Source organism: Convolutriloba macropyga, unplaced genomic scaffold (genome assembly GCF_964194025.1).
Source record: "Convolutriloba macropyga unplaced genomic scaffold, txConMacr16.3 SCAFFOLD_930, whole genome shotgun sequence".
NCBI lineage: Eukaryota > Metazoa > Xenacoelomorpha > Acoela > Convolutidae > Convolutriloba > Convolutriloba macropyga.
The window spans coordinates 54,907-69,554 of record NW_027449180.1 but is presented as its reverse complement, the minus strand read 5'-3'; the positions used below and the strand labels follow the sequence as shown (position 1 = coordinate 69,554).

General features: G+C 36.5%; 1 protein-coding gene across 1 annotated transcript in view; it reads right to left on the bottom strand.

The window, feature by feature from the left end:
- Window positions 1–9,812: 9,812 nt before the first annotated feature.
- LOC142354840 (phenylethanolamine N-methyltransferase-like) overlaps window positions 9,813–14,648 on the bottom strand; it is a 41,438-nt gene continuing 36,602 nt past the window's right edge. The window contains exon 4 of the mRNA XM_075407196.1: window positions 9,813–10,131. Within this exon, the coding sequence (XP_075263311.1) occupies window positions 9,846–10,131 (286 nt within the window). The 3' untranslated portion in view covers window positions 9,813–9,845. The remainder of the gene's footprint in view (window positions 10,132–14,648) is intronic.

The window sequence follows — 14,648 nt, the reverse complement described above, 5'->3', positions numbered from 1 at the left end:
CGGATAAGAGATTCAATTGAAAGGCTATGAAAAACCATCAAAGACTCATAGTCTAGATGGCTAGGGCTATTCGTCGATTTCCAGTTACACAAATGGCAGATTGAACTCACCAAGAAGAAACAGAATAGATTGAACTTTTGCTTTGAGTAGATGAGGTTCGCGTTTTTGTGACAGTTCACAATAAAAGTTCAGGTTGTTTTGTTGGCATTCTGTATTTGTTTTTAGCCAGTGGTCGACATAATCATACAAAAACCGGAGTTTCAAAAATTTTCTATAACAGAAACAACAACAATGCCACCTAAGCCATTTTGGTAATCGGTAATTTCCCCTGTAACAAAAGCATTGATTTTTTTTTGTAGAACGGCCACTCCAACATGTTGAAATTTTGGTTTGTCAATTTGTGACACCATCTGATACTGACTAAATGAATTACTTTTCGTCGGGAGGGGAGGAGTCAAGTCAGGTTTCAGTTAAAGTGATGAGTTCAATTCTGTAGAGCGTAAGGTAATTCAGTAGAATCATCTGTTTCTTCATCGGATTAATGGATGAGACATTCAAAAGTAATAATTGAGTCTTTAAAAATTCTCAAGTTAAAAATTCACAAGTTAGATGTGTTACATTGCATCGTTGATTGCATTTTCGCCGACAGTAGATTAAATTTTTGCATTTCAGTTGGATCAATGTGCGCACCATTGTGAAATAGTTTAAGATCTCTAGACCTGAGAGAGTTTCGATTTAATCCAAGCTAAAATAAACCATATCACTTTTGTAGCAGATCCTTCTCTTTGAGTTGTTCTCTCTAGAAGAATTTTGGCTCGACAAAAAGTTTAGTGACCTTCACTAGATATGACTGCTGTCCATAGTTGTTGTGTTGCCATAGCTAGAAGCTAATTGGACTACATCTGGATGAACTCTGTACTTCTCATTTGCGCCTGCCGAGTTTTATGTGATTCTTTTTTTCGAGAATCAGTATCCGTTTCTCACAGAAAGTTTGTACATTAGAGTCTTCATTGGGTAACGCAGATTCAGGAAAGTTGAAAAAATAAGTTTTTCTAGGGCTCTGTGTCACTCTCAGTGCTCAGGGCTCTGTTTTTAGAGCATGTCCTGATGATGTAGGTTGCCTGGATCAAGATTCAAAAGCTTCTTCTCGATAGATTTGACAGCATGAGCTGTTTCAGACAGAATTCCACAGGTTCTTTTAATCTTCCTGCTACAGTCACTCTGTTGCGGTAGAGTTTTTTTTGAAATAGACCTCCCCGTTTAATTCTTTGGCCTTTGACATTAGGGATAAGGAAGACCTTCAAAGATTCATAATCTAGATGGCTAGGGCTATTCATCGATTTCCAGTTACACAAATGGTAGATTGAAGTCACCAAGAAACAAAATTGATTGAACTTGAGCTTTGGATAGATCAGGTTCGCGTTTTTGTGACAGTTGGCAAAAAAAACGTTCAAGTTGTTTAGTTGCTATTCTGTATTTCTTTTTTGCCGAAGTTAGAAAACAACTTTTGTGCAGAAATTTTGTACGTTAGAATGTTAATTGGGTAACGCAGATTTAGGAATATTGAAAAAAGTAAATTTTTCTAAGGGCTCTGCTTTACTCTCGTTCGGTTTTTACACAGCATTAGCATAATAAGTTAGTTGACTTTTGTTGGAGGAGTCCTGCTGATGTAGGTTACCTGGATCAAGATTCAAAAGTTTCTACTCGATAGATATGACAGCTTGGACTGTTTTAGACAAAATTCCACAGGATGCTTCATTCTTTTCGTTACAGTCACTCAGATGCGGTTGAGTTTCTCGAAGTAGACCTCCTAGTTTAATTTTCTGGCCTTTGACATGAAACTTGACTACACAATTGGGGAAGCGGTGAGGAGTCTCTTAACTGTGGGGCAAAAGATTTTAAACATCATTGGGTTGCAGACATTATTTATGTCAACAGAAAAAAAAGATGAAATTGTGGTACCTAAAGGAGAACCCTGTGGTTTATTCTGTTCGGAATTTATAAATACCTAATACACCAATAAGAAAGGAAGCAACCTGTGTTGACTACTAGAAAAGACCTGCAGAAACTTACTTAGGTTGTGCAGTTGCAATTTCTGTAGACACTTGAACACCCGAGTTTTACGATCATCCTCACTGGTTTTGTTGCTTTTCCTATAACACATTGGTCCAATTCAAGTCTACTCTCCTATTTGAAACAATTTCCATTCTTCAATGCTTGAGAAATGAGAAAGTTTTGATTGCAAAAAATACGCAGAGTGAGTTCTGTTTCTCGCTGTGTATAGTGGAGTCATCTCAAACGGCTAAATTAGTATCTAAGCCAGACAAAGCCTACGTAATTTTTGTGAACAATTTTTTTGGCTTTTTGCCGTACAAAATAAGGATAAAATCTTTACATTTATCATCAGAGACTATATCTCTTCTTCCATGTGAAAAGAGCCATCTTGCAGAGGGAAATCATTAGCCACCGGTCCACATTGTAGATACTCGACAAGAAATCAATGCAATTGAACTTTGGGGGCCTCGGTTTATTAGAACTGTTTTCAACTGGCAAAATGTAATTTTCAAATCAAAGAAAATTTGAACAGAAAAAGCTAGACAAGAATTCGTGTTAAGAACTTGCCGACTAATCAACAGATTGGAATTTATGTAAGCATCGCGGAAACGATTAAAAAACGTCAATATCAACTTAGTATGGATATCCGTTAAAACAAGACTTTCGTAATATACAATTGCACGCGGTAATGAATGGAGATTGTTTTAAGTTTTCATGACTTGGATATATGACTCTCTTCAACTACAACATAAATCTTGTACAACAAATACTTCCAATGTTTTTCTTAGTACTCAAGTTTTTGTAACGATAGTGCTTGAACAGCATTAGCCGGTTTTGCTGGTGTCAACAAAGAAATTTGACGTTGAAGCTATGTAAATGCTTCTAGGTGTGTTGAATGCTCTCTACATCTCTCAACACGCGTGATGAACTTAAGAGCCGGGGAAACAGTGCTTAGATTTTGGTACAGTTTGCGTTGTTAATCAAAAAAATTAGTGTGTTTCTCAAAATTAAACACTAGTGGTTCTGCAAAAAGCTAAATGTGCAAAAAGCTAATGTGCCGCATTTAAAAATCAGCTTTGTTGAATATAAATCTCTACATGATTTGGGGTAAAACGGTGTTGTCAAAATGCAGAATTTTCTGGGTCAAATCCGAAATAACAGAGATGTCTCTCCCATTTCATAATTGCACCAAAAGATGCGGAATCTTTTGGTAAAAATCTGAAACAGGAGAGATATCTCTGTTATTTCAGATTGGCACAGAAAGATTCCATTTTTGGTCAACGCCGCTTTTACAGTATTTAGCAATTCACATATTTTAAATAACAAATCAAACACGAAAGTCATAATGAGATGAGATAAAGATGAAGGGATTGATTATCTGAATGTTGCATCCTATACCAATGCGGAAGTCTGAACAATGTTTTAGTTTTAGATGGATTTGAGCCACAAGAATTAGTACTAACTGTTTTTTTCTAAACTCCAAATGTCTTTTATATAAAAGTGAACAGAAAGATCTAGGAAAAATCATGACCCCAAAGTTGTCATGGAAGCTGAATGCTCACAAAAACTGTACAAAACCCGTGAACGCCTTTTTCTTCTTCCTGAGAAAAGTGTCATATTTTGCTGCTAAAATGAATAGAATAAATGCCTACATTGGATATGTGGTACTTGTCATAAGCAACGCCTAACCTATGTGTTTGGCAAAAAACGGAACCCAAATCAATAGAACGCATTCAAAGGAAAGCTAAAACATGGATACTAAGCAACAGTTTCAATTGCTGCAAAGAGAAATGAACGGAACTTAAACTGCTTCCACTGTCAAACTACTTTGAACTGCCTGACTTATTGTTGCTAATATTGGTGCTAGATGAAATTTACAGCACTAAAATTGCAATCAAAATAAACAAAATTTGTGAAGGTCACTCAAGTACAAGACAAAAACGAGCAAATCATGATATTTAAAACCAGAACTAAGAAAGTTGACAGAACCTTTGGAAAAGAGCCAGATAATTACATAACATAATGCTGAAAGTGGAAAAAGCCGCGACCAATTGCAGTGCACCAATCCAGTGCAGCAAGCCAGCTCCCCCGTAAATGACCGGTGAAAAAGCAGAGTGAGTTCTGTTTCTCTTTGTGTATAGTGGAGTCATCTCAAACGGCTAAATTATTATTTAAGCCAGACAAAGTCTATGTAAATTTTTTGAACATTTTTTTTACTTTTTGCCGTACGAAATCAGGATAAATTCTTTACATTTATCATCAGAGACTATATCTACTCTTCTATGTGAAAGAATCCATCTTGCAGAGGGAAATCATTAGCCACCGGTCCACATTTTAGATGCTCGACTAGATATCAATGCAATTGAACTTTGGGATCCTCGGTTTTTTATAACTGTTTTCAACTGAAAAAATGTAATTTTCAATTCAAAGAAAATTTGGACAGAAATAGCTAGACAAGAATTCGTGTTTAGAACTTGCCGACTAGTCAACAGATTGGAATTTATGTAAGCATCTCGGAAACGTTTAAAAAACTTCAATATCAACGTAGTATGGATTTCCATTAAAACAAGACTTTCGTTATATAAAATTGCACGCGGTAATAAAAGGAGATTATTTTAATTTTTAATGACTGGGATATATGAATCTCTTCATCTACAACATAAATCTTGTACAACAAATACTTCCAATGTGTTTTTACTACTCAAGATTTTGTAACGATAGTGCTTGTGTAATTGGACAGCATTAGCTTGTTTTGCTGGCGTCAACAAAGAACTCTGGGGTTGAAGCTATGTAAATGCTTCTAGGTGTATTGAATGCTCTCTACATCTCTCAACACACGTCATGAACTTAGGAGCCGGGGAAACAGTGCTTAGATTTGAGTACAGTTTGCGCTGTTTAAAAAACTAGTTTGTTTCTCAAAGTTAAACACCCGTGCTTCTGCAAAAAGCTGAATTTGAAATGCAATACGCATTTAAAAGCTTTTGAAATTGGCTGTTTTTGTTGACATCAAAAAAGATGATCAAGTACCGCATTTCAAAATAACAGAGATGTCTCTCCTATTTCAGATTTGCATCAAAAAATAAGGAATCTTTTGGTATAAATCTGCAACAAGAGAGATATCTTTGTTTTTGTTTCGGAATTGCACTCAATTATTCCGCCTTTTGACAACGTTGTTTTTACAGTCCTTAGCAAGTCACAAGTTTTGTGACCAATCAAACTGAAAATGTCATATTGAGAACAAAGATAGAGTTGAAGGGATTGATTGTCTGAAAGTTACAATCTAGACCAATGCCGAAAAAATCTCATCAATGCAGATCTAGATATAATTGAGGCACAAGAGTTTGTACTAAATGTTTCATTGTGGGGTCCGGAAAAACGCAGAAGGAATAATTGGCCAGGATGAGTTTTTTTAAGGTAAAAAATCTTTGAAATTGAAGGATCAACCAAAAGGCATTATACGTAAATAAAACTTCTCGGTAAAAAAAACTAGAACTCACAATTGTTTGATAGTTTGTTGAGGTCAAATTGTGCTGCTTCTCACTGCTCATATGGCTAATTTCTTATTTGAGCCAGACAAAACCTATGTGAATTTTTGGAACAAATATTTTTATTTATTTTTATTTTTATTTTTTCGCGGTATGAAAAAAGAATTTTTACAGAAATTAAATTACTAGCAGCAACTGCATTTACTCTCCTATTTGAAAAAATCTTTTCTTCATTGATTAAGAAAATTCTGTTTTCTTAACGCCATCAATTTTATAAAATAATTGAGTTCTCAAATTGGCTCTAGAGACAACGTCCTCGGTTTTTGTCTCCCTTTTCTCACATAATACTCAGCGATAACTGTAAAAGTTCATGTTTTTTGTTGCAGTCTATTGTAGGGATTCTGACGAAATATGCTTATGAAAATATTGTTCGGTTCAAATAGTTCTCTTCAATTGACGTTTCCCGGTTGAGATTTGGTCAGGAAATAATGTAAGATGAGCCGTGATTAGGGGTGAAAAAAACTGTTTTCAGCACAAAGCGCCAGCATCTTTTAGCGTTGAATGATGAGAATTTTTGTAAGATTTGCGGTTTTTAGCGGTGAATTTTTTTTACCGCACTCTGCGGATTTCATACAAAAAAGAAACTGCCGTACATGGGTTCAAACTTCTCACTTCCTGCATGTCAACAACTGCTTATTCCACTGCGCCATCTGTCACTTCCTGTAATTATTTTTCCTGTGAATTTAAGATAAGCGTTAAAATTTGCGGTATATATTTGTAAGATTTGCAATTTTAGCGATATTTTTTTTCACCGCATTCTACTCGTAGCGGTGAAAAATTTTCTTTCACCGCTTGAGCGGTGAATAAAATTTTTTCACCGCTTAAAAGTTTTTTTTCACCGCATTCATTGCATTGAGCGCAAATCTTACACTTTTTGCTCAAATTCACCGCAAATCTTACATCTTTTAGCGATTTTTAGCGGTGACACCTCGACCCGGGTATGAAATTAAGGCAAGCAAGACGTCGTCATTAAAACAGACTAAACGCGCTGTAAGAGACGTCACCGGATAAACCCAGTCACGGAAACTTTATGATGGAGAAACCACAAACCTTTAGGTGCTGTCAAAATTTCATTGACAGTGTCACATCTGCAAACTTCAGTGCATTGGTGGTGAATATGTACGACTCATATTATAGTTAAATAGTGCACCAGTGGTGCGGTGGTGATTATTTCGCAGTTATTTTATAATTCATCAAAATTTCTTTTTAAAATATCGTAAGGGATTGGAGGAGAGATGCGAGATGGTATCCACGGAGTGCCTTTCACATATAGCTGATGTACTCTCTTTATTATCATGACTCAGATGAGAAGAGATGTAAAGCTGCAGACAAGGGTCTAGTGCAACTTGAGAGCATAGTCTAAACAGCTCAGGTTTTGGTTCGTCTTGATCTGAAACGCCAATCCCCGCAACCCAAGTTGACCTGCTCAGAGCGATCTTGGGTTGCGGACCTCGGCTCGGGCAACAGTTTCTGGAAATAGACGAAAATGATACCTCTGGTCCTATCGACCTGCAATCTCATTTAGGGAAAGTTTTACTCGAAATTGAACTGCGTCAATACTGCCAGCTGTTTGCGTGAGCTATCATCTCTTTGTATGGCCTTATTAGAGTCATTCTGACACGGGAAGTTCTGATCAAAGTCATTTTGCCTAAGAATGTTTGTTCAGATTATTTTGACCACGAATTGCTGATCGGACTAATATTGGTATGGGACGGTCTGTCACTTATGCCTGGGATAGTGTGGCTAGATTCATTTTGGCCCGGAAAGGTCTGATCAGATTCTTCTGATCTGTGACGGTCTGATCACATTTATTTTGGCAAAAAAACCCGGCTGATTCAGAGTCAACTGTTGTGCTCAGAGGTCATTTTATTCTGGCAACGTGATTGTTTATTTCGGGGGTTATTTTGTTCCATTTCTCTTAGGTGCAATTATAAATCACTGTGGTGTGGTATGACATACCCATTGCTGCGGCTTTTTTGGGGGACGGCCAAATACCACACAGCGTAGACGCCAAAAACTATCAAGCTCATAAAATCAAGTCACCTAAGAGATCTATGTAAACTATTTTCTTTCGAAAATATGAAAATTTTCTATATTTCGTATGCAAATTTCTTATGGAAAATTGTGTACTTACTTACGGTGAAGCACTCCCGGTTTAATTACTTTCAAAAAGAGAAAATTTTGAGCAACTTCTTTCCGATAAAAATGTTTTTGTAATAAAAGGATTTATGAGAGAAAAAAACACATTAATTCCAATTAAGTTATTAACAAAAACAACTTTAATAGGCAGTGTAGGTCAGAGCGCGGACGAAATATATAAATCAAATGTGACAGTGGTACTATGAAAACTTTAAAAAAATTCCGATGCCTTGCAGTACGAAGCATTATCCGAGTTTTGTTCAAAAAAAATGAAAGAAAAACATATAAAGATGCTTTTTTAGAACTAATTCTCTTGCATACATTTCAATAATGTTTTAAAGAAAGCCTATATTTAGAACTTTATTATGAAGGATTGTGCCGATATTCAGGATAGAGTTTTCCCAGTGCAGAGGAGTTTATTTCGTGATTGAAGCAGTATTTTCTGATTTGGTGGTTGTAGCACAGATTTGATGTTGGTTAGTGTATTTTTTCAAAAATTAGAAGCTGGTTTCTGGTAAACTTCATGAAAAAATTAAGTGCTCCGAGAAAACTTTATTGGAAGAATTTGATGTTTTAAATTCAGATCAGAGGAAATTTTTTGTAAATGAAGAAGGCTTTACTTATTTCTCTGAGGCAATGAAGCAGTTCTTTTCGAACTCGCTAGTAATAGACACGAGTAGTGCAAATGACTTATAGCTAAGGCGTTCAGAAGTAGTAGTCTTATCGGCTCACGGAACGGGTAAAAAATACAGTTTAAATTTTCTTACCTGCCGCCATTTTGCGTAAGATGTGTTTCACTTCTTCTCAAGTGCAATCAAGATATATACCTAGCAATAATACGCAACTTATTTTGGTTGTTTTGTTTGTTTTGTTCTCTTCTAAATTTGATTGTTTCAAGAGTCTAATTAGTTCTCTTTTTGAGCGATTGAGCATTAGATGGTGCTTTTTGTAATACTTGACATGGTTTACTGTCGAATTTCGTAGCCCGTATGATTGATAACTATTGATCTTTTTTGCATCCGAGTTAATCCTAAGTCTTGCAGCTTATGATGGACATTTTGATATATCGAATTGAAAGCTTTGGACAGATCTAGTAAAATTGAAGTGATATGATTATTTTGATTTAGGTTGTACCTTATAGTTCAAATAGAGTAAACAGGCGCGTCATTCGTTGAGACGTTGTTACGAAAATCAGTTTGAATACCGAAAAGCAATGGAAACTTTTCAAGGTTTTCTAAGGCTTTCGCACGACGCAAACGCTTAAAGTCTTTCTTGAGTGAGCGACTGTAATTTTGTAACTCTCAGGCAAAGAGGTGTCTCCTTCTTTAAAAGTTGGAGTAACAATTGCGTTTTTGAGATAGCCACGAATCTTTCCTTCGGCTAGAAAATGCTGGGAAAGCTATTTAATTGACTCAGCTACAAAGAAAAAATCATCTTTAGGAGCCCATTTTGGGATATCTAAAGGATCCGATGTGATCATCGGATTCTTTAGATGTCCCATCATGGGCTCCTACTTTTGAACTTTAGATATCCCATCATGGGCTCCGACTTTTGAACTTTTTCCCCTTCACAGTCGATCATCCAATATCTTCTGACCAATTTCTTGATTTCATATTTTTGCAACAAAATCATCTGAGTTATAAAACATAATAAGCAGTATTAAATCCATGTAAAAGACTTTTTTTTCAGTTTTTACTGCTAGAAGTTCTGATACTTTCTATTAGGACTGTTTTCCTAAGAACAGAGCCTGAGTACTAAACAAATTCGAAGCATCGAACCAGATTTATCTGAACAGTGAATTTTTTTTCTATTTTGATAGGTAATCTACATTTTTTTGAGTAGGACGGTCTGATGAGAGGTCATCAGAGGGAACGGGGAGACCAAACATTTGTCCAGAGTATGAGCTCGAGCGCACCGATCCCCAGTGTTTGCCACCCAATTTTCCCTATCTTTTTTTCCAAAAGCGTGCCTGTCTTGAGTAGCAGATTTCAGCCTGAGTGGTCTGCAAACGTTTGAGCAGAGGTCTTAGACTGGGACAGTCTGATCAGATATCACTTTGGTCTAAATACTCAGTAAAAAGATTACAAAGATTCAATTGACAACATTTCATTTGTTAACTTTCATTTCCCCGTCAGTTTTAGTTCCCCAAACCAAAATGCTACCTTTAGCATCATAATATGGTGGCGAGTGGTGATTAATGGAGTCATTCAAATGCAACAAAACCATATCGATTGCAAATCCGTTTCTTTTCAGACTATCGACCAGCCACTCCTGGGATACTGAGACGACTGGAACTCGAGCGTCTGGTTTAGTTACATCTGGAATCCAAAATGTTTGCTCCAACAAGTCCAATAGAATTAATGATCCTCCTTTCCGGAGTAAACTGTTACACCTAAAGCAAAATATGGATAAATGTTGCTGATAAACATTCAGTTTTTGATAAAAAAGTACTTCAACAGTTTGTTTTGGTCAAAAATACCAATTGAAAATGCAGTTTTTAGTAATTGGCAAAGTCTAAGGATTTCTAGAATCCATCAGAATATTTTGATACCAATTATTCTCAACAAAAATAAAAAGTTTTGACAAATGATTCCAAACACTGCGGTAAACATAGCTGGCAGACACTAACAGTTGTTGTTAACTCTTAAATAAATCTAATTGATTCATGCTCATGTACAGTAAAACTGTTCTTAAAATGAATAGTCTTCATTTGATTTCGACACAATCAAAGTAACCAAAACTGAATTTTAAACAAACAAACTCAATTGGATAGTAAGTAATTCGCGTGTGACAACAGACTGGCACGAGAATGAGCAATCTCGCCCCAACAAATGACGTGAAACTCGCAATTTTTTCAAAAGATGGCATTATTGAATGAACAAGAGCAAAACTGAAGCAAACGTGACCTGATGTGGTTGTCGTACGGTGATAGATACCTTTCTTGTATCTACACTCGTACTTTAATCTATGTATGTCTGAATACTCCATTTGAAGGGCGAATGCCTATTTAGTTCATTTTGTTGCTAACTTCTTACTAACTTCCTCCCACTTTGCAAGTAATGTCTGTTCATGCTGTCTAATGATTTCATACTGTAAACAAATCTAATTTTACTTCCCGGATGTTTGATCAAATGTTGAACAAATCCATTTCTTCATTTTGTTTAACTCTAGTTGTCACTCTTCCCATTTTCAGCGCTATCGCTTAGTTGAATTAAATCTTTGTCAAACGCTTCTCAATTGGACTAACTAAATAGAAATCAACCATTCGCGACGCGATTGCCTAATCGCCACGTAATCGACAAAAAGTAGATAACACATTCGCCATTCGCGACGCAATTGCCACTTTCTATTTGGATAATACCAATCGCAACACAATTGACCCAACTCACATTGATTGAGTATAACATGGCGCAGTCAGCAGCGGACTCAAAGAAAACTCCACTGCACATAGAAGCCTTTTGGGAGAAACCCACAGCAACACCCACTCTAACGTGGGACAAATGGACACAAAATTGGAAACTTGCTCTTCTCGCCAAGGAAGGAATACAACTTGACACTCTCTTAGATGATCCTCCTGCATCAGTGAACTATCCACCCGAACCTACATATGAAGAACCAGTAGAAAACCATACGCAGGCCACAGAAAGAGATCGTAAGGTTCGAAACCAGCAGTTGAAAGTGAACTGGCAAAACAGATGCAAGAAGGCTGATGAAATTGGAATTCTCTGTGGAGACAAACCATGGACATTCTGTGAGCAGAAGACGATATCGCTGCTGTATCTAAGCATTGGCACAGAGGGGCGTCGAATCTTCAAGAGCAAATACCCACACTTTCAAGTAGAGAAACAACCTCTAAAAGATTTGTGGCAGGCAATGGAGGAGTCATTCACAAAGGTTCGTAACATAACCTACGATCGTTTCGTATTTTATTCATGCAAACAACAAAAGGGAGAGTCAGTAGAGAGTTTCTATGGTCGTCTCATAGAACTGGCAGAAAATTGCAACCTCGGAAGCGAAGAAACAACACTAATTCGTGATGCTTTCATACTCAATATGCTTGATCACGAAACTCAAAAGGAGTTGTTGAAGGAAACTGTGGAACCACCAAAAGCACTAGAAATTGCCATACAAATGGAAATGGGAGCACAAAATCAACAGAAAGTTAACCAAAACTTAATGACAAGTAATACATCTGTAAATTACATCAACAATAGCTATATTCGCAATCGCAACGCGAATGCACCTCCAGCAAAACGTGACTTCACACGCTATCCAAATGTCCCTGCAAACTATCAGTATACAAGTGTTTGTACCGATTGTGGTCTTCGCTGGAGTCACAACCACAAACAGATTTGTCCTGCGAACGGAAAAAAATGCCACAATTGCGGTATTTTGGGTCATTTTGCTCGAAAATGTCGAAAACCAAAGAAGCAGCAGAATTCAACACAGAAAAATCAAAAAGCAAACGTAAATCAATTTGAACAATCACCAGAAAAAAGCGATGACGAGGAATCAGTAAACTATATAACAAGCTATCAACAATTGTACCAACAAGTATACGACTCAAACTACGAAAGTGACTCAGACGACTACGTGGCAGCTATATCTTCAGATTCAGTTCATCAACTGGAGCCACTGAATGTGGAAGTACAGATTGGAGAAATACAAACATCGGCAATGATCGACTCTGGTAGTGCTGTGAGTATTATAACAAAAAGTCTAGCAAACAGAATCCTACAATCAACTAAATCTGCAAGATGGACAGATTCGTCAGAAAAAAGGAACCTAAAAACGTTCTCCAACGAACCAATCAAAGTCATCGGGCATTTGGAAACTACAGTGACCTACAACCATTGGAAAGATGTATCAGCAATGTTGACAGTGGTAGATGACGGCCACAAAAACATAATTGGAAGAGATCTGTTTGGCCCACTGAGGATTGCAGTTGTCCAACAACAACCAGAAACTGGTAAATGTGTTAATAACATCACTAATTCTGCATGTAAATTTAAAGAGACAGTTGCGACGCGATTTCCACATTTAGTATCAAGAATTGGTCTATCTAAGACACATGTAGCAAAATCAAAGTTTCATCAAAAGTTTACAGCAAAGCATCAAAAAGGCCGACGTGTTCCGATAAATCTCCAACCTCGAGTTACAGATGAATTAGAAAGACTACAGACAGAAGGCCATATTGAAAAATTATCTAGTTGTTCGGATGAAAACTTCATATCTCCAATCGTAATAACCGTAAAGAAAGACCAGTCAATAAAGCTAGCACTAGATTCAAAAGTTCTAAATAAAGCAATACACAAAAACAAATATCAAATGCCAAATATTGAAATGTTAATTGATACCATCTCACAACACTTGACAAGTACACACAACAGTCAACAAGCCTATTTCACCACATTAGACCTCAAATACGCATATAGTCAATTAAAATTACATCACGAAACAGCAAAACAGTGTAATTTTAATATAATATGTGGTGAATCTACTGGTACATATAGATTCAAAACAGGTTTCTATGGTCTCACAGACATACCGGCGGAATTTCAAAAAGCCATGGACTATACTCTAGTAGGTTTGCAAAACACATACTGTTTCTTGGATGATATAATAATCGTTAGTACAGGCACTGAAGCAGACCATTTAGCTTTAGTTTTCAAATGTCTTCAAAAGCTAGATGACGATAATTTGAGAATTAATTTACAAAAATGTCACTTTGCAAAATCAGAAATAGAATGGCTCGGTTACAAATTTACACAAACAGGTATATCACCATTAGAAAGCAAAACAGCTGCAATTCTCACAATACCACCACCAACAACATTAAAACGTCTTAGATCATTTCTAGGATCAGTCCACTATATCGGTAAATTTATACCACACCTAGCACAATTATGTCACCCTTTCAGACCACTACTAAAGAAATCAGTAAAATTCGTCTGGACAGATGAACACACAAAACACTTTAATCTAATTAAAGAAAAAATAGCAAATAGTACTGAAAATAGTCATTACAATCCCAAATTAGACGTTCGAGTAAAATGTGACGCTTCACGCTCAGGATTGGGGGCAGCTTTAGAACAAAATACACCAGAGGGTTGGAAGCCAATTGCATTCGCGTCACGATTTCTCAACACAACAGAAGAACGCTACAGTGTCAACGAATTGGAACTATTGGGGATAGTGTGGTCAATTGACTATTTTAAATATTATCTATACGGAAAAAATTTCACGGTAGTAACAGACCACAGAGCTCTATTATCAATACTTAAAGAACATCGATCTAATAAATCATATAACAGCCGTTTGTCTCGCTGGATAGATAGACTGTTACCATACAATTTCACAATCGAACATATGCCAGGTGCAAAAATGGGACTTGTTGATTACATTTCTAGAAACCCCTTCGCTAGAGCTAAAAAGATATCTACTTATGACGAACATTTTGTTGTAGCAACAATTTCTAAAATTTGTGATTCAATGAAACATCTTATAGTGAATAAAGAAACAAAAACTAAAAAATTTCAGACCATATTAAAGTCAAATATGCCACCACAACAAATAAAACCTCCATTCGCACCGCGATTAACCACACAGTTAAACATTAATTCGACAAAACTTCAATTACCACTTGCACCGCAATTAACAACTTCACAGTTGAAACCTCCATTCGCATCGCAATTAACACTTAGAAATTCAAATGTTAACACTCATTTTGATCATCCATTTGCGCCGCAAATGCCACTTAAAACTAGCAAATTACAATTTGTACCAAATCAGCATAAAGTCAATAATTCACATTCCATTAGCAAATTCGCTGCAAAAGAGGTGCAAATGTCAGACAGTAAAGAATGTGAACAATCTGAACAATTAGTCCCAATTCAACCCATTAATGGC